Source organism: Xenopus laevis, chromosome 6L (genome assembly GCF_017654675.1).
Source record: "Xenopus laevis strain J_2021 chromosome 6L, Xenopus_laevis_v10.1, whole genome shotgun sequence".
Lineage (NCBI taxonomy): Eukaryota > Metazoa > Chordata > Amphibia > Anura > Pipidae > Xenopus > Xenopus laevis.
The window spans coordinates 21,811,479-21,831,522 of record NC_054381.1 but is presented as its reverse complement, the minus strand read 5'-3'; the positions used below and the strand labels follow the sequence as shown (position 1 = coordinate 21,831,522).

The 20,044-nt window shown below is 38.8% G+C and overlaps 1 protein-coding gene across 1 annotated transcript in view; it reads right to left on the bottom strand.

Moving 5' to 3' along the window:
- Positions 1-12,577: 12,577 nt before the first annotated feature.
- Positions 12,578-20,044, bottom strand: part of LOC108718763 (neuropilin-1-like) — a 112,466-nt gene continuing 104,999 nt past the window's right edge. Inside the window, exons 16-18 of the mRNA XM_018267183.2 lie at positions 19,607-19,703; positions 18,050-18,112; positions 12,578-16,197 (exon numbers count right to left, since the gene is read on the bottom strand). Of these exons, the coding sequence (XP_018122672.1) occupies positions 15,911-16,197; positions 18,050-18,112; positions 19,607-19,703 (447 nt within the window). The 3' untranslated portion in view covers positions 12,578-15,910. The remainder of the gene's footprint in view (positions 16,198-18,049; positions 18,113-19,606; positions 19,704-20,044) is intronic.

The window sequence follows — 20,044 nt, the reverse complement described above, 5'->3', positions numbered from 1 at the left end:
ATCTGGTTGCTAGGTCCAAAGTATATCAATAGTAATATGAATAGGAGAGGCCTTAATAGACAAGTGAGTAATAAAAAATAGCAATAGCAATACATGTGTAGCCTTAAAGAGCATTTGTTTTTAGATGGGGTCAGTGACCCCCATTTGAAAGTTGGAAAGAGTCAGCAGAAGAAGGCAAATTATTCAAAAGCCATTCTATAACATACTGAATTTTTTTTTGCCAGCTTTGCCCTGGGCAGTGTTTGTGTTCCTCAGCTTGTTCCAGCTTAAAAGATACAGAGCACTGTCAGGCACTAGTTATTCTTATTGACCGGCAAGTGAAAAGTAGCTACAAAGAAGCAACACTTATAGCTCATAGATATTTATACTCTTACTGTAATATTTTCCAGTCTCTTCACAATGGAAAATGCTGTACATGGCAAATGTATAAGAAATGTCTGCCAATATTTGTCCTTGTGGATTTATTCTGCAGATGTTTCCTTGCTGACTTGCCTGCCCTCTAGTGTTCAACACAGATTATGCTACAACTGGCTTGCTCATGAAGTGCTAGGCTTTCTCTCTTATTGCTGAAGAGGTTGTTGGGAGTTGTAGTTTTGCAACAGCTGGAGCGCAAAGGCTTTGGCCATGGGTGATCACAAAACATCTTCTAATCGATCCTTCATTGATTGAGATTTATTGGCACATTATAAAACTAGACAACGGGAGCCTTTGTGATGAAAAGGTGATTGTGCACATCTTGCCATTTTAGTTTTCATGATTAGATTTTAAAAACACAAGGAGAATGCCAAAAAAAAAACCAAACAAAAAACCCCCCAAAAAACAGAATTTCTAATATACGGGGTGAATGCAGTTACCTACTACACCCTTGATCAAGTGAGGGATGCAGGGGACTTATAGAAGCAGCACATAGCTCTATGCTAAATTGTCCATAAGATAATAGTTTGTACTTGTCCTTTAAAACATATTTTTTGCTCTTTATTAAAACCAAAGGCTCATTATGATTCTTTGAAGAATATCTAGCTTCAGCTACATGACCCACACTGTCCCATCTTGGGACTCAGCTACATGGCCCATAGAGATAATGCTATAGAGACTTGATAGTAGGGATGCACCGAATCCACTTTTTTGGATTCGGCCGAACCTCCGAATCCTTGGCGAAAGATTCGGCCGGATACCGAACCGGATCTGAATCCTAATTTGCATATGGGAAGGGGAAAACATTTTTACTTCCTTGTTTTGTGACAAAAAGTCATGCGATTTACCTCCCCGCCCCTAATTTGCATATGCCAGGCACAAGGATTCGGTATGGCAAGCAGGGTCGGCTGGCCCAGACCCAGGGGCGTAACTATAGAGGAAGCAGACTCTGCGGCTGCAGGGGGGCCCAGGAGGTATAGGGGCCCCACGAGGCCCTAATTCATATACAATTTCAATAAATATTGGAGAAAGAAGTCAACCTCTAAACATTTTGGGGGCCTGAAAAATAATTTGCTGTGGGGCCCAGTAATATCTAGTTACGCCACTGCCCAGACCCCTTCCCCAGATCTGCTGGATCCCCCAAAAAACCAAACGGTGGAACCCAGCGGGCCCCCCAATGTCCAGTCCGACTCTGGTGGCAAGGGCTGATGTCAAGAGTACTTTTGGTCAATTTCACCCATTTTCTTCTAATTTAGCCCTTCTAAATTGTGAAAAAATGCACACAAAAACACCGGGAGAAGAAGTAAAGGCGGCCCTGCTCAAAAGAGCTTACAATTTAAATAATATTCTTACATACTGACAGAAATCTCCATTGAGTCAGGGACAGATGTGAATGATGAACAATCTCTATAAAGAGCTGTGTAGCCACAGAAAGAAAACAAATTTTTGTGTAAAACGTCCACACAGTGACACCTTGTGGTCATTGTTCTAAACAGCAGGGTAGCGGCTCTCCTGCTCTCACTGAACTGGTGCCGGATTTTTGAGATACATTAAAGGTGAACTATCGCGAAAATGAAAATTTAATATAAGCTTCATCATACATAAATAAGAAAATCAATAAAAATTATGTACTGTTTCTGAAATAATCAAGTTTATCTTCACTATTCCTCTCTCAGCATCTGTTTCTCCTAATTCTGTCTTCATTCAGGAGTTGGGTGTCAGATGAATGATCCAATATATCTTATAGGGGGGCTACTTTTGCCTAGAAGATGTATTAGAGCTCACTCTATCAATCACCAGACATCATGTCTCTCTACATGCAGGATTTGTGCAGGATTTTGTTAGATTATGTTTATACTGGAATCAGTTATTTGAATGAGCTCTAATTCATCTGCTAGGAAAGGGAGCCCCCTATAAGATATATTGGATCTGTCAATGAATATCTGACACCCAACTGCTGCATGAAGAGAGAATGAAGAGAAACAGGTGCTGAGAGAGGGATAGTGAATATAAACTTGATTATTTCAGAAACAATGCAGATTTTCAATTGATTGTATTTAGAAAGTATTTTTACTTCAGTATTAGGAAGCTTATATTCAATTTTCATTTTTGAAATAGTTCCCCTTTAAGGAGAAAAATAATTTTTAAAAAAAACTTGGCTTTCACGCACCATACACAGGTGACATTCACAGGTGCAAAAAATAGTGGCGGCCATTTTTTTCTTTTTACGAAAATTTAGGTAACATTCTTGTCTATAAACCGTTTCTTAGAACGAGTAGCCAGGTTTTAATTTGTACATTTCAGTAATTCCTTTGTCTTTACATAAAATTTTGCATGTGCTAAAAGTTTACTCTGTTATAGAATATGAGAAGGAGGCAGTTCTTTCAGTGATACAGGCATGGGATCCGTTCTCCGGAAACCTGTTATCCAGAAAGCTCCAAATGACAGAAATTCCGTCTCCCATAGACTGTATTTTAATGAAATAATCCAATTTTTTAAAAACTATTTCCTTTTTTTTGTGATATTAAAACAGTAGCTTTTACTTGATTCCAACTAAGATATAATTAATCCTTATTAGAGGCAAAACAATCCTAATGGGTTTAATTATGTTTAAATTATTTTTTTTTAGTAGATCCAAATTACGGAAAGACCCCTTATCCAGAAAACCCCAGGTCCCGAGCATTCTGCATAACAGGTCCCATACCTGCAGTACAATTATCTGAATAATAACTCACTGACTATTACTTTTACTTATTAAATTACATTTCTTCCACCACGTTTGTTCTTTAATTAGCATTCAAATTACATTATGGTCATGACCCAGGTTCGTTATCTGTAAGAAATATTTCTTTGCTTACAAACAGGGAAATGAGGGAAATTGACAGATTTGATATGTCTTGACCCAAAGATTGTGAGCTGGTGGGTCAATAAGTGCTGTGAAATGAGCAGTTAAAGGGAATGTAAAGTCTAAAATAGAATAAGGCTAGAAATGCTGTATTTTGTATACTAAATATAAACATGAACTTACTGCACCACAAGCCTAATCAAACAAATAATTTATGCTTTCAAAGTTGGGGGTCACCATCTTGTAACTTTGTTAAACATCTTTGCAAGACTAAGACTGTGCACATGCTCAGTGTGGTCTGGGCTGCTTAGGGATCGTCATAAACAAAGCTGCTTGAGTTCTGCATGGCTGGGAAGTAAGGCGGGGGGCTCCCCCTGCTGTTCATAAGTATGATTGTTTCCCTGCTCAGCAGTTAGGGGCCGTCTGACAATTCCTATCCACAGCAGTAAATGAAGGGAGAATTTCACTGCATACAGTCAGGTTTCTTATAAAAACAGTAAACATTTTTTTATTAAAGTATATTGGAGATAGGTTTCTTTTTCATTAAAGAAAGTAAAAATGGGATTTTATTTTTTTGCCTTTACATGCCCGTTAAGGTATATTAGTATATTAGTAAATTGTTTTTAATGATTTTTGTTTTTTTTTTAGAATATTTTCAATGGTTTCTGTTTTTCTTATTTAGACATTTAGATTTACTAACATTTGAATTTCAATTTTTTTTACAAATCTTTTTTTTTTTTTAGAAGTTTTTTCTCTAGTTATTGTATGAAAAACTCAAATTTTAGAGGTTTTAGTATCTCTTAACGCATCGTTCAGCATTTTTTAAATTCCTACTTTTTCTATTCGGATCTTTTATCAGTTGGTTTTAATTTTTTTATAGTTTTTGAAGTATTTGCCTTCTACTTCTGACTCTTTCCAGCTTTCAAATGAGAGTCACTGACAAAAAAAAAAAAACAATGCTCTGTAAGGCTACACATTTAGGGGCAGATTTATCAAGGGTCGAATTTCGAAGTAATGGGAGGTTTTTTTTTGAACTCCCATAACTTCGAAATTCGAAAAAAAAAACAATTTAAATTTAATAAAAAAATCGAAGTTTTTAACTTCCGGTGAATAGGCTGTATTCGAATCGTTCGAAACTATGTTTTAGCGCATTTGATCGAATTCGAATTGAAGTATTTGCCCCAAAAAACTTCTTGATTTTTCAAAATCCACCAAATGACTCCAGTTAGGTTCTAGGAGGTCCTCCATAGGCTAAAACAGCAATTCGGCAGGTTTTTAAATGGCTTAGAAGTTTTAAAGAGACAGTACATGATAAATTTCGATATTCGAATAGCATTTTTTTCAAATTAGAATTTTGGCCTATTCGATAGTTGAAGTTCACAAAAATAGGTCAAAATTCGACTTCAAATTTTCACTTTGACCCTTGATAAATCTGCCCCTTATTGTTATTGCTACTTTTTATTACTCCTCTTTCTATTCAGTCCCTCTCCTATTCATATTCTATTCTCTCATTCAAGTCAATACATGGTTGCTAGGGGAATTCAGGCACTAGCAACCAGATTTCTGGAATTTACAACCTGGAGAGCAGCTGAATAAAAAGTGAAATAACTCAAAAACCACAAATAATAAAAAAAATATGAAAAACAAAGGAAAATTGTCTCTACATCATACTAAAAGTTAATGTAAAGGTGAACAATTCCTTTAATGTACAGTGTGCCAATGAGAGCAAGGTCCAGAATTCCTTTACCAGGGGACAGGACCAGGGACCAGATCATTGAATAGAGTTGGCACCTGGAGTTTTACAATTGTCCTGACTGTTGACAAAATGTTTTCAGTTTAAGGGGGGCAATGTAAACCTTGTGAAGAACCTTGTATTGTATTAGTCTGTACCTTATTGAGATTAGGAAGCTGTAAGCCGTGTCTATAGCTTCCTCCCACTGCTCTTGCTTGAGGTCAGGAATGGCCTTTGTCCACAGGAGGTAGACTCTATCGAAAGGGGTTTTACCATTAAAACAATGTTTTGGTACAATCTGGTATATGGCCATTTTTAGTAGGAATTTTGATGATTGATTTTAAAGTGGACCTGTCACCCAGATAAAAAATCTGTATAATAAAAGTCCTTTTCAAATTAAACATGAAATCCAATTTCTATTTTTTATTAAAGCATTTGTAGCTGTTGTAAGCTCATTTAAAAATCTCAGCTGTCAATCAAATATTGTCTGCCCCGCCTATATGCTTTAGGCATAGAGGCGGGGCAGACAATTACTTTCACTTTCCATTCAGCACTTCCTAGATGTCACTGCTCTCCACACATTCCCCCGTTCTCTTCACCGTTTAATTGTGTAGCCAGGGCATGGGGATGGACATCAGATCCCCCATTCTGATGCACAAACAAGATTATGAGATGATACAAGGCTTGTCTTAATAACAGTGTCCACAAAATGGCTGCTGCCTGCTTGTTATAATTATGAATTCCCAGACTGAAGGAAACAAGATTCAAATAATTTACACAGTGTAATTACAGTTCATTTTACTTGACTAATGTGATAAAATAGGATTGTGAATAATTTTTTTGGGTGACGGGTCCCCTTTAAACTTGAGGAATATGTGCCTTTTTTAGCCATAACCTTGGGTTTTTACAGAATATATTTTATAGGACAATGAGTCCATGAACAACTATCAGTTGTTTTTGTTAATTAAAACTCAGTTGCCAAATTTTCTTACCAAAACACCCAATGCAAAAACTGTGTATATAGCTGAATATTGTGATAATTAAGATTAATGGGGTAGATCTGAGATTACTATTCATCGTGCGCGCTGATTATATTTTATTGTCACAATAATTAAAGGATGCGATATAACGGGACGCAACATTAAATTTCATGCCCGTTTATTTTCTCTTGTTTGTTTTCGCACATCCGCGGATACGGAACCACATAGGGTCAAACCTATTAATCTTGTAATCAAGGAATTAGTATTCTGTTTGGCTACGGTACAGATTGGATTGATTCTGCTGGGTGGGGTTACTAGCTGGAAGAAGCACCTAATTAATTTTTTTTGGCTGCATTGAGATGTTCAAAATGCGTGTAATTATAACTGTATTCAGCACGCATGTGAAGAGAGAGGGAATTAAAGCTGCGGGTGATCTAGTGAAGCTTAATTACATACTGACCTCATGTACAATGTTTTCCTCTTCACCCAATAGTGAAAACATTTTTAATCACAAATAAGTTGCTGATATTCCACTCTGCAGGGACGAGCCTCGGTGTAATGTTGATTCAAGTATTCATCAGTGCTCCTCATTTTTTCTTATTTGTTTTAATTGTGCTTTTTACCGTTATCTAGGCCATGCAAGTATTAAGGAGAGCACTGTTTGTCCACAACAAATACATAACCCTAAGCAAAGCAGGGCAATTAATAACACTGCCCAAGGCATTCCTATTTTGCCTGGCGCCCTGCAGCCTTACAGAGCATTTGTTTGTTTTTTTAAGATGGGGTCAGTGACCCCCATTTGAAAGCTAAAAACAATCAGAAGAATATAAACCGATAAAAAGGCCAGTTGAAAAGTTGCTTAGAATTAGCCATTCTATAATATACGAAAAGTTAAATTAAAGGTGAACCACCCTTTCATTTGTATTTCCATCACCCACTGCCTTATGGGTAGTGGGAGATGTTGTATATCATCAGCTGAATGCTCATAGGCTAGAATGAAAGTGTCAGCAGGGCAACAAGCTGACAGTAAAACGTATTTACTGTAAGTGCTGCTCTACATACAGTTGTCATTGAAGGAGTGTTTTAACTGTTGAAAGGCTCTTAGATGCACAGGTCTAACTAAATTATGGGCTACTTGATATTGATATGAAATCATCATTTTTTATATCCAGGATTCGGTTCGAGATTCGGCCAGGATTCTGCCTTTTTTCAGCAGGATTCGGATTTGACATATACAATTTAGGGGCGGGGAGGGAATTCGTGTGACTTTTTGACACAAAACAAGGAAGTAAAAAATGTTTCCCCTTCCCACCCTTAATTTGCATATGCAAATTAGGATTCTGATTCGGTTTGGTATTCGGACTAATCTTTCGCGAAGGATTCGGGGGTCTGGCCGAATCCAAAATAGTGGATTCGGTGTATCCCTAATATGATGAGTAAAGCCAGAACAGTGCATTAAAACCTGCGGAGAGCATAATTTACCCCCAGCATAGTTTACCCCCTTAATACTCTTCTCTGCTAATATTCACCCACCCTCTTATGCAACCTCAGTTTAAGGGCTCCAGTTAGTGCTAGTGCTGAATGTTCTGCATTGCTAATCCAGGGCAAGGACACGGGGAAAAAAGACACTGAGCATACAGAGGCAATATTTTGATAGGGTGGGGAGAGAGCAAGCTTGGGCAATATTAGCGCACAGCTTCTATAATGGGTGGCAATATTTGAAAGGGGTAAATGTTATTAGTGACTACAATGTATCTGATATAAGAGAGATAGTGTCAGATGAGGAGGAACATTATTGAAGTACCTGGTCAGCAGAACGTACAACCACCAAGAACCTTGTCTCTAGTTTTAAGAAAGATATTTTATGTTCTGCTGATGCAGTGATCCCCAACCAGTGGCTCATAAGCAACATGTTGCTCACCAACCCCCTGGATGTTGCTCCCAGTGGCCTCAAAGCAGGTGCTTGTTTTTCAATTCCAGGCTTGGAGGTTTTGGTTGTATAAAAACCAGATGTACTGCCAAACAGACTCTCCTGTAGGCTGCCAGTCCACATAGGGGCTATCAATAGCCAATTACACTTACTTGGTGCCCCGTGGAACTATTTTCATGCTTGTGTTGCTCCCCAACTCTTTCTACATTTGAAATTGGTTCACGGGTAAAAAAGGTTGGGGATCGCTGTGCTAATTGGTAGTAGGCAGATTAGGGAAAGGCAAAAGAGTAACACCTAGAGAGTTGACAGTAGTATTGCTTGCGGTTCTTCAAGTCCTCATAAGGGATATGTGGGAACATGCTGAGTAAATTATAGACCTAGGGATTTGCTTGGGCTTTGAAAGAAACAGTACAGATGTGGGACCTGTTATCTGTAATGGGGTCTTTCTGTAATTTGGATCTCCATACTTCCTGCTTCCAATAAGGATTAATTATATTTTAGTTGGGATCAAGGTACTGTTTTATTACTATGATTATTACAGCGAAAAAGGAAATATAAAAAAAAAAGAGAGAGAGAATTCTTGGCTTAAAATGGACTCTATGGGAATTGCCCTTCCTGAAATTCAGAGCATTTCAGAGGTTTCCAGATAACAAATCGAATAACTAACAGAATCAAGCAAAATCTGCTCAAAACTATTTAGGATTTGGATGTTGTCCTCGAATACCAGGGTAAACAAGCCTTGTTCCGTTTAAAAACATGATGATCCATCCAAGGCCAAAAAGATTTTACTTTGACAAGGATTTATGGAATAAGAAGTGTCAGGCATTAGACTCCCCTCTCTTACCTGAGAATATAACATGGAGATTGAAATTGTCAGTAACACTCACTTTACAAAGTGGATCAACTGATACATAACCTTTGCCTTGTATTGCTTCCATTTGCATACCAGAATGAATATTAGGGATGCACCAAATCCAGGATTCAGTTCTGGATTCGGCCTTTTTCAGCAGGATTCAGATTTGCCTGAATCCTTCTGCCGAATCGAATCCGAATCTTAATTTGCATATGCAAATTAGGGGCGGGGAGGGAAATCACGTGACTTTTTGTCACAAAAACAAGGAAGTAAAAATGTTTTCCCCTTCTCACCCCTAATTTGCATATGCAAATTAGGATTCGGTACAGTATTCGGCCGAATCTCACGAAGGATTAGGGGGTTCGCCAAATCCAAAATAGTGGATTCTGTGCATCCCTAATGAATGTACCACTTCTAGAGGAATGTTCCTGTACTGCTGTACAGGAACATTCCTCCATTAAAGTGTCCTTTAATGGAAGTGCCACTTCCACTATTCTCCTTGTGCAAATGCTCTTTGTGTGAAATTAGCTGGGGATGCACTGAATAAATAGTTTAAGATCTGATCTTCAAATTTGCTCGGAACAAATTGTCCTAGAGATATTATTGAACCTTAAGGCAACCTATATCCAACAGTAGGTATTTTGGCAACGTGTAAAAATCACACAGATTTTATTATTCAGCCCAATGACTGAATTTCACGAGGAGTGCTTATGCTCAGCACACTGCAGCCTCTTGCAAATTTATGGAAACAGATCAGCATTTCAGCAGTTCATAGTTTGAAGCATCACGTTTATCGCTTGAATTTCTTCTTTCAAGGTGAGTTTTAGCCGAGCCACAATGAAAAACAGCCATACATAATAAAGAAAGTCACTGGCTACTTCCATACTTGAATGCCTTCTATTCTTCTTCCACACTGTAAGCCTTCTCTTACCTCCCCTGCCCACCACCAGCAGCTGAACTAACCCCCATATGTAATAAAAGACACTAAGGGGCCGATTCACTAAGGGTCGAATATCGAGGGTTAATTAACCCTCGATATTCGACTAGGAATTTAGCGCAGATAGTTCGATCATACGATCGAAGGATAATTCCTTCGATCGAACGATAAAATCCTTAGAATCAAACGATTCGAAGGATTTTAATCCAACGATCGAAGGAATATCCTTCGATCAAAAAAAGTTAGCCAAGCCTATGGGGACCTTCCCCATAGGCTAACATTGACTTCAGTAGCTTTTAGATGGCGAACTAGGGGGTCGAAGTTTTTTTTAAAGAGACAGTACTTCGACTCTCGAATGGTCGAATAGTCGAACGATTTTTACTTCGAATCCTTCGATTCGAAGTCGTAGTCGAAGGTCGAAGTAGCCCATTCGATGGTCGAAGTAGCCCAAAAAAAACTTCGAAATTCGAAGTTTTTTACCTTCAAATCCTTCACTCGAAGTTAGTGAATCGGCCCCTAAGTAGTGCCTTTTGTTACATAACCCCCTTAATCTCTAAACGTTTCTTGCTGTATTCCACTAGAGCTGTACCACACCAGCCACCAGGTCATTGTTTTACTCACCAGGAAACACTACCGGTGGCATTTATTGGGTGGCAGTTGAGGAACACTATGCACTGATAAACAATGATGGCCTATGTCTAGTGCTGCTTATCAGACAAGTGCTTAAAGCTGGCCATCTATATCCTGATAAAATAGTTTTGTTGGGTGGACAATCCAGAGTGGTATCTTTGTACTGTGGATATTGGTCTGTTCATCAGTCAGATATGTTTGACAGGTTTTGCTAATTTATCTGCCGATACACCAAAAGCCAGTTTATGTCTTTTCATTTTCAGCTGTTCGTCTGCCTGAATGAATGGATAACTCTTGTATCAGTTGTTTTTTTCTTTATAATCAGTATGTTCAGTGTACACACCCACTTGTACTGGGCTTTGCATTGACCACCTTAACTTCATGCCAATCTTGATGGCACTATCACTTGCTAGGAACCTTCCTGCAGCTGTCGTCTTTTCCCCCTACCTGCTCAGAGAAGCTCAAACTATCACTGATGTAAATACAGTACCTTCTATCCCTTCCCTCTGTTCCACTTGTTAAACCAGGGATCCTGAACCTTTTTTTGCGGTGAACCACATTCGACTATAAAAAGAGTCGAGGAGCACGCAAGCATGAAAATAGTTCCAAATAAGAGATTGTGATTTTGGTAGCTCCTATGTCTGAAGCTTGAAGCCCAATTATTGAGTGATTTGGGCTGAATGAACTCCACTGTTGTGCCCCCTAATCTGACAAGTGCTGATACTTATAGACACCTTTAAACACTCTTACAGTATCTCTACTATGGACTCAAAGACCGATTGGTGGTATTAACCAGTGTATGGCCACCTTAACTCCATGCCATACTTGATGGTGCAGTCAATTGCTGGGACTCCTTGGGGATGTCAAATAAGAGATTGTGATTTTGGTAGCTCCTATGTCTGAAGCTTGAAGCCCAATTATTGAGTGATTTGGGCTGAATGAATATATGGACTCCTAAATATTCCTAAAACCCAAAACTTATGGTCAAGTAGAGTAACAACTGGGCTGGATGCCATAGCATGGGGATCCCCAACCTTTTTACTTATGAGCCACATTCAAATATAAAAAAAATTGGAGGTGCCTGATAAGTGCTTTGATTGGATATTTGGTAACCCCTATATGGACTGACAACCTACAAGCTCTGTTTGGCAGTACACCTGGCTTTTAATGTAACCAAAACATGCCTCCAAGCCTAGAATTCAAATATACAGTAAGCATCTGCTTTGAGGCCACTGAGGGCAACAGCCAAGGGGTTGGTGAGCAACATGTTGCTTATGAGCCACTGGATGGGGAACACTGCAGTTGACTGCACCATCAAGTATGGCACTGTAACTCCATGCCATACTTGATGGTGCAGTCAATTGCTGGGACTCCTTGGGGATGCCAAATAAGAGATTGTGATTTTGGTAGCTCCTATGTCTGAAGCTTGAAGCCCAATTATTGAGTGATTTGGGCTGAATGAATATATGGGCTCCTAAATATTCCTAAAACCCAAAACTAATGGTCAAGTAGAGTGACAACAACTGGGCTGGATGCCATAGCATGGGGGTCCCCAACCTTTTTACCTATGAGCCACATTCAAATATAAAAAAATTGGTGCCTGATAAGTGTTTTGATTGGATATTTGGTAACCCCTGTATGGACTTACAGCCTACAGGCTCTGTTTGGCAGTACACCTGGGTTTTAATGTAACCAAAACATGCCTCCAAGCCTAGAATTCAAATATAGAGTAAGCATCCGCTTTGAGGCCACTGAGAGCAACAGCCAAGGGGTTGGTGAGCAACATGTTGCTTATGAGCCACTGGTTGGGGATCACTGCATCAGCAGAACATAAAAGATCTCTCTTAAAACTAGAGACAAGGTTCTTGGTGGTTGTACATTTTGCTGACCAGGTACTACACTGTTGTGCCCCCTAATCTGACAAGTGCCGAAACTCATAGACACATATAGACACTCTTACAGTATCCATACAATTGACTCAAAGACCGATTGGTGGCATTAACCAGTGTATGGCTACCGTAACTCCATGCCATACTTGATGGTGCAGTAAATTGCTGGGACCCATTGGGCCCTTTTCACAGCTGTGGTTGGTTTGTGGTTTGTTTCCCCCACCTGCTCAAGAAGCCGACCCAGATGCTGATGTAGAAGCCTTCTGATCCTCATGAATGTGTGCTAACCATAACCTAACATGACTATTAATATATAAACCACTGCCCTCCTCTTGTCCAGGAATAAGAATGCATCACGCGAAAGCCGTTGTATACAATATCTTATGAAAATGTTTATTTCAACTGTATCTTTGGAATGTAGTAGTCATAGATTGGGGTTTGAGTTACAATTCGGTATTAACGTGTGTGATCTTATGCAATTCTATGTCCGAGAATACAAATGTCTTTCAAAGTTAAGGCTTCGCTGTTCATTCCAAAACAACAAATTTACAAGTGTCATATTGTCAATAGAAAATAAAAATTTCTGTAAAAAAATTTGCACAAATTCTCATGATGGTACAAAACATGAAGCAATAATAACATACAAGTAAAATGAAATCATTTTACTACAAGGAAAAGATTTTTTTTAATAGGTTTTTGAAAAAGGAAAAAAAACCAAAACATTATTTTTTACATTTTTAAAAAATTATGAAACAATCTAAAACAATATAAATGAACCATTTTTGTTTTCCGTTTAACACTGCCTTTACAAAAGATCCTCTTTGCTGCCAAAGGGCTCAGCGATGCATCTCAATGTATGTAAGGCTGGACCCTATGGCAGCAAAGGGGTTAATAACTTTTATCAACATATAACTTTAAATATAGATTTCAGTGCAAGATTCCTTTCTTTCGGGTTTTTAGAAGACGCAGTATCGTTTTTCCTGTGTTTTACTCTCATTCGTGCAAATTCGACATGGCTGAAGTCACAGTGTGATAAAATCGAATGACTTGCTTGAGTTTCTAGGCAGCTACAAATAGCAGCTACTAATCTTCCTGGGTGATATGTTACATTAAATAGAACTACAAACAAGACAACACCCCAACTTTCTCGGCAATTCAGGACTTTTTGATGGATTCTTGTTGAAAATACTAGAAAATGTTGTATCCAGCAGTAGCCTAGTTATATGAACCATAGATGGAATGTACTGTATGTGCCCTTATCTTAATCACCATTTAAGAAGATATGAATTAAATAAGGGTAGTTTTATTTAAGGGCGTAAACTTACCCCAGCTAAAAATAGGCAGAGGCCTGCTCACAGTATTTGTAATATTTGCGTTCAAATGATCATATGACATTGATCAGAAAATAGCACCATTTCTTCTTTATCCCTTGATCATTCTTGCTTCTCTCCAACTAAATGTCTCTCATTAATAGATATCATTGTATAAGAGAACAGCAAAGTGTCCAAAGGATAATTCTTAAGAGCAAAGGCAGTTGTAGCAGCAGCCATATTGCTTACTATGGTTGAGGTACTACACTTGTACATTCTCCAAAGACAACAACTACAAGAACACCTTCTATTTGGTGCAAGCTTCTCTCTAATGGAGCCACATATATTCTCTACGCAGAAGAACAGAGCTTCTTGCAATTTTTTGTCTATGGGGAATCCTTCCATTTGCTTATGGGGCCACATATTTTCTCTACCCAAAAGGACGGCCAGGTGATAGGATGAAATCCCCAACTCCATACAACCAATAAGCTCAAATATGTACCCTCTTGTTGGGTTGGGCATCCTTTAACGTTTCCTACTATCTAGGAGAGACAGCTATAGAATATGGTGACCAGATCACCAGTGGGGTTAGGGATGCTTCTATAAAATGCAGTTAGCTGGGCTGCACTGATTGGAAACTGATTGCATTTAAATTAAATTAAATCAGTTCAGCCTTGCTAAGTGGCTTTTGTAGAACACCAAAGGCTCTGGTCATCTTATTATAAAGACGAGGACCACTGTTGGGCATATACTATGGTTTAATGGTCTACTGCATACCTGGGCAGCCTGCAGCCCTCCCAGCATTCTGCATAATGTTCAAACTAAGAAATATGTAATGGAATAAGAATGCTTTATAAGTTTAACATTGCATAGGCTGTGATGAAATTTCTGCAGCCCAATTTACAGGGGAATGTTGGAAGGAACTGTTCCCGGTAGCTGCTCTGTATCCCACGCACATCTCTGTTGTACATACTCTTCTCGACTGACCATAATAAATTAAACTAAATTGCGGATGTGGTTGGCAAAACCCAACATCAAAGGTTGAAGTGTCTTCAAATTACTAAAGGGGATAATAGTTGCAAGGCAGCATGACATTTCATGCCTATGGGCTTTTTATTTCATTGTTTAAACGCATGAATTGGATTCTTGTTCCAAGCCCCGATTTTTTTAAATTTTTTTTTACATTTTGATAAATAGGAAAAATGATACTGCGTCTTCCAACGTCCTAATAGAAACCAAAGTTAAACTTTGTAGGGAAAGTGCTAGAATTTTCCCTTCTTCAGGCCTTTTTCTTCCTTTGTCTTTTCCCAGCAAGAAAGCGGCATTCGGCCTACTTCACCATGGCAAATGCTTTTTACTCTACTCTACTCTGAGCGAGTATTGATTGTTAAATACATTCTACGGAGAAGAACAAACCAAAAAAATAAAAATAGGATATTGCAGCTTTTTACAATAAAACTCACCAACAGACAAAAAAATATGCTCAGAATTAAACTCATCAGCCACGTTGGCAGAACTGGTTTAGGCCATGTCTTCTTAGAGGCCAAGCCCATCCCCTCCGAAAAAAAAAAAAAGAAAAAAAAAGTACATTTTCTTTTCCAGCCACTGTAATACAGTTCCAGATTTGGGCTTTGTAAGAAAAAAACCTTGTTGGAATCGGTGAAAAACACACACAGTCAAAACCCAATAGGAACAGAAAAAAGGCACTTGAGAGGACATCCACTAACCAGTGCCAGTAACATTTCCGTAAGGGCAGCCAGGGCCCCTCTATTGCCACTTGTATGGGATGGCGGTGCATGGGTCGTATAGACGGTTTAAGCAATTTGCTTGCGGAACAACACCTTAAGCAACAATAAAGTAGAGCTTTGCTTGAAAATTCAAATAAGGGAAAAAAAGTCTGAGTTATTATAGTGGTCGTTGGGTTTCCCTGACCCATTGTTGCTTTATACACAGCACAAACAGATATGCACAAGACATGGAGAAACCTCCGTGCTGCATGTCCAATGGTATTGTGGGTGCAGATATACACAAGATCGTAAATCTGTCCAAAGAACCCCACCCAAGTTATTCAGTGATCCATAGCGGGGGAAGGGGGGAACAGAACAGAACATAGATTACAAACCATAAAATCGATCATAATTGGTCTCAACACCAGCATTGGATTATTCAGAACAAAAACGAAAACAGAAATGCCAACTGTACAATGATTCAGATTGTATATACGTCCGTAGTTAGCAGGTATATTCACTGAAGCTCCTGAGAAAAGCTTGGCTTCACGTCCCTCCAACGCACTTTATAGCCTGAACAGTAAGAGATCATTGGCTCTCAATACCAATGGACTGAAGTCTTTTCTAATGTGTCGGCGAAAAAACCATACTACTCCTATAGCTTCATGCTTCTGAATATGAGTTCTGTGTGTTTAACTTGTCCTTTTTTAACTTGACGCCATCCACAAGTTCAAAATTGTAATTTTCTAACGCAGATAAGTTTCTGTCCGACATCCCGTTGTGCCAACAGGCACAATAAAGGACTACGCCGCAGATTGCTCCTAAAAGTACTCCCAAAGCGCTCATTGCTATTATGGTGATGAGAATTGGGTCTAATGTCTTCAGCACATTGCCTGGCTTCTTAGAGATGCTCTCATTGAACTCATTTAGAGCGTAATTGGGTGTGGATCCTGGAAAAGACACAAAAGTTAAGTTTTTGAGTTGATGTTGAGTGTTGGGAGTAGATAACCATTCAGTATTTAACTTTTATTGGTCTAGTGCAGTGAGAATGAGGTTATTAAACATTATTAGAGAGGACACAGACTTGATGAAGATACAGGTATGGGACCTGTTATCCAAAATGCTGAGGACCTGGATTTTTCCTGATAATGGATCTTTCTGTAATTTGGATCTTCATACCTTAAAGGGATACTGTCATTGGAAATTTTTTTTTTCAAAACGCATATCAGTGAATAGTGCTACTCCAGCAGAATTCTGCACTGAAATCCATTTCTCAAAAGAGCAAACAGATTTTTTTATATTCAATTTTAAAATCTGACATGGGGCTAGATATTTTGTCAATTTCCCAGCTGCCCCTGGTCATGTGACTTGTGCCTACGCTGTCTGGCAGGCTGCTGTTTTTTCTTCTCAATGTAACTGAATGTGTCTCAGTGGGACATGGGTTTTTACTGAGTGTTGTCCTTAGATCTACCAGGCAGCTGTTATCTTGTGTTAGGGAGCTACTATCTAGTTACCTTCCCATTGTTCGTTTGTTTGGCTGCTGTGGGGAAAAGGGAGGGGGTGATATCACTCTAACTTGCAGTACAGCAGTAAAGAGTGATTGAAGTTTATCAGAGCACAAGTCACATGACTTGGGGCAGCTGGGAAAATCATGTGAATATTAAATAAGACCAATAGGCTGGTTTTGCTTCCAGTAAGGATTAATTATATCTTAGTTGGGATCAAGTACAAGCTACTGTTTTATTATTACAGGGAAAAAGGAAAATATTTTTAAAAATTTGGATTCATTTACTATAATAAAGTCTATGGGAGACGGCCTTTCCATAATTCGGAACTTTCAGGAATAACGGGTTTGCGGGTAACAAATCCCATACCTGTACTAGTTAGTGATATGCGGGTCAGGTTTTTCACAGCCTGCACTTGATCCACACCCGCCCTACTTCCGGTTTCCCTTTATAGACCAACGGCATGACATCATAAAAGGGGTGGGCAAACAGGTACGTGTCTATAAAGGTGGAAGTTGGAAGTTGGCAGTTGAAGGTGGCGGGGAGAGCAGGAGGAAGAACTCAACCCGCAAAATGGGGGTGCAGACCCGAACCCGTGGGTATCATATATGTTTCCCAAAATTCATTACCATGCCGATACTAATACAGCTATAGGATCTGTTATCCAGAAACCTGTTATCCAGAAATTATCGACATCTCCCATAGACTCCATTTTAATCTATTAATTAACCTTTTCAGAAATGATTTCCTTTTTCTCTGTAATAATAAAACAGTACATTGTACTTGATCTCTGCAAGGTATAATTAATACTTTTTGGGGGAAAACAATGCTTTAGGGATTATTTAAAGTCTACAAGATGTTTTAGTAGACTTAAATTATGATGATCTAAATTACGAAAAGATCGCTTATCTGCAATACCCCAGAGCATTCTGGATACCAGGTCCCATACCTGTAATACAGTTTAAGAAGTACATAGCTACAAAATGTAGCCCATGATTATAAGAATGTCTACTGCTATAATAGCAAGAATATTTTTTTTAATTTAAAGTAAGAAAGATAATTATAAGATAATATTTGCACACATACACTTTTCCCTTTAACTTCTCTCCCATCCCCCCTGTTCCTTACAATATAGAAAAAAACTTACAAAGGAGATAATTTCACTAGACATAAACATTGCCTAATGCACAACAAAAACGAGTAAATGCCATCACTATAAAAAAATCTATGTTTTTAACAAGGGATTCAGGACTTCAAGGCTTATTGATTATAGTAGAGTGGAGAGAGAGAAGGTTACCTGTTTTATCAATTTCAGAATCCTCTTCTCCAATTTTATTGGCAGAATCATCTATTTCTGGAGCTAAAAGATCACAGAAAAAGAGACATGATTAACTACAAGAACCAATCGCATCAACTAACAAATTATTCTGTACTTTACAGTAGCCTTTTATTTGTTGTCAAACTGTTATTCAATCATGTTTTGGTGCCCAATGGCTAGCCTTCCTCACATCCAGTCTGCAAAGAAGCAAATCTGGTGAGGCCAGATTTTGACTTTTTCATAACAGAGAGAAGTGCATGAGGCCTTGGTGCACATTATGAGACATTTGTGAGGCCTTGGTGCACATTATAAGAAGTGCATGAGGGCTTGCTGCACAATTTGAGAAGAGCAGGAGGCCTTGGTGCACATTTAGAAAAGTAAATAGGGTCTTGGAACACAAAATGAGAAGTGCGTGAGGCTTTGGTGCACATAATGAGAAGTTTGCAAAGTCTTGGTGCACATTATTAGACATGCATGAGGTCTTGGTGCTTGTAGTGAGAGTGCCTGAGGCCTAAGTGCACTTTATGAGAAGTGTGTGAGGTCTTGAAGCAAAATTTTAGAAGAACGGGAGGCTGTGGTGCACATTTTGACAAATGCAGAGGGTCCTGGTGCACATTATGAGAAGTGCATGAGGCTTTGGTGCACATAATGAGAAGTGATTTGTGCACATCATGAAACTGCATGACATCTTGGTGCACATTATGGAACTGCCTGGTGTCTCAGTGTCCATTATGAGACGTGCATGGGATCATGGTGCACATTATGAGCAGAGTGTGTGGCTTAGTGCACATTACAATAAGTACGTGAGGCCTTGGTAAAGGAAGTTTAAGTGAACCCTATAGTTTTACAATGTTCTTTCATACCAAGGTTGTTGATTCACCTGAGGCCGTGTGTACAGAGCAAACATTTCTCAGCCCTTTCTGACTGATATAGAAGTCCACAGTGAAAATACACTTCTTTCAGCACAATGTTTAACAGACAACACTACCTCCTGCTCTAAGAAAAAAAATTCCCTTTTGAACTTTGCTGTTCATTTCTTGACTGCTCAAATGCTACCAGACTTTGCCAAGAACTCAATTTTTAATAAACATATCACTGCCAGCGTGACCTCTATATTATTTATTAAACTGCTACGATTCTAATAAATGCGAGTCTTGGGAAGCAACACTGCCTGTATCACACTTACAGATTATTAAGCTGGCTTTTGTTACAGTACTTACATTTACATTACAGGCAAATACTTGAAAAAAATCTTTTGCATGCACGAACAACGTATTTTGAGCTGCTGAAGAATGAATGGAATTGGGCATCAGACACTAGAGGGCACCCTTGTATGTAATATTATATCTATCCTTTAATATTTTAGAGTTTTCTGAATGAGAACCCAGATCAATAAATATGGCTTTTTCTAACAATGGTTTGTCTTGTCAAATAGTAGACGTTTCAATGAGTTTATCAGCACAGCGTCCGTACTGGAAAAAGCTACCAGACTCTGCAGGATGGCGAGTGCACAAAGTTATTATACTGATCACTTACCTCTGCAATGTGAAGGGGAAATATTGTTGGCAATAATGATGTCATCCACCGCAATCCCACCAGCGCTACCTTTGCCGACAGTTCCCTCCACTATAACCTACATGAAAGAGGCAGAAGGAATGGTAAGTGGGTTTGAGTCAAAGAATCACTTAGGGGGTTATTTACTAAAATCAGATTTTATCTCATTTTTTTTAAATGAAAAAAGCTCCACCAAACTCCCGGATCTGGGAAAAAACTCGATAAAATCGTGCGAAAACCCAAATTATATGATTTTTTTAGGACTTTTCTCCTGAATCGCTTGATTTTTTGGGTTATGGCCCAAAAACCTCACATTTTTCAGATAATCTGGCTAAACCCAGCCCAAACCACAAGATCTTCAAACTGGGATAGGGACATCTGCCATTGACTTATACAGGACCTCGACAAGTTTAAGATGGC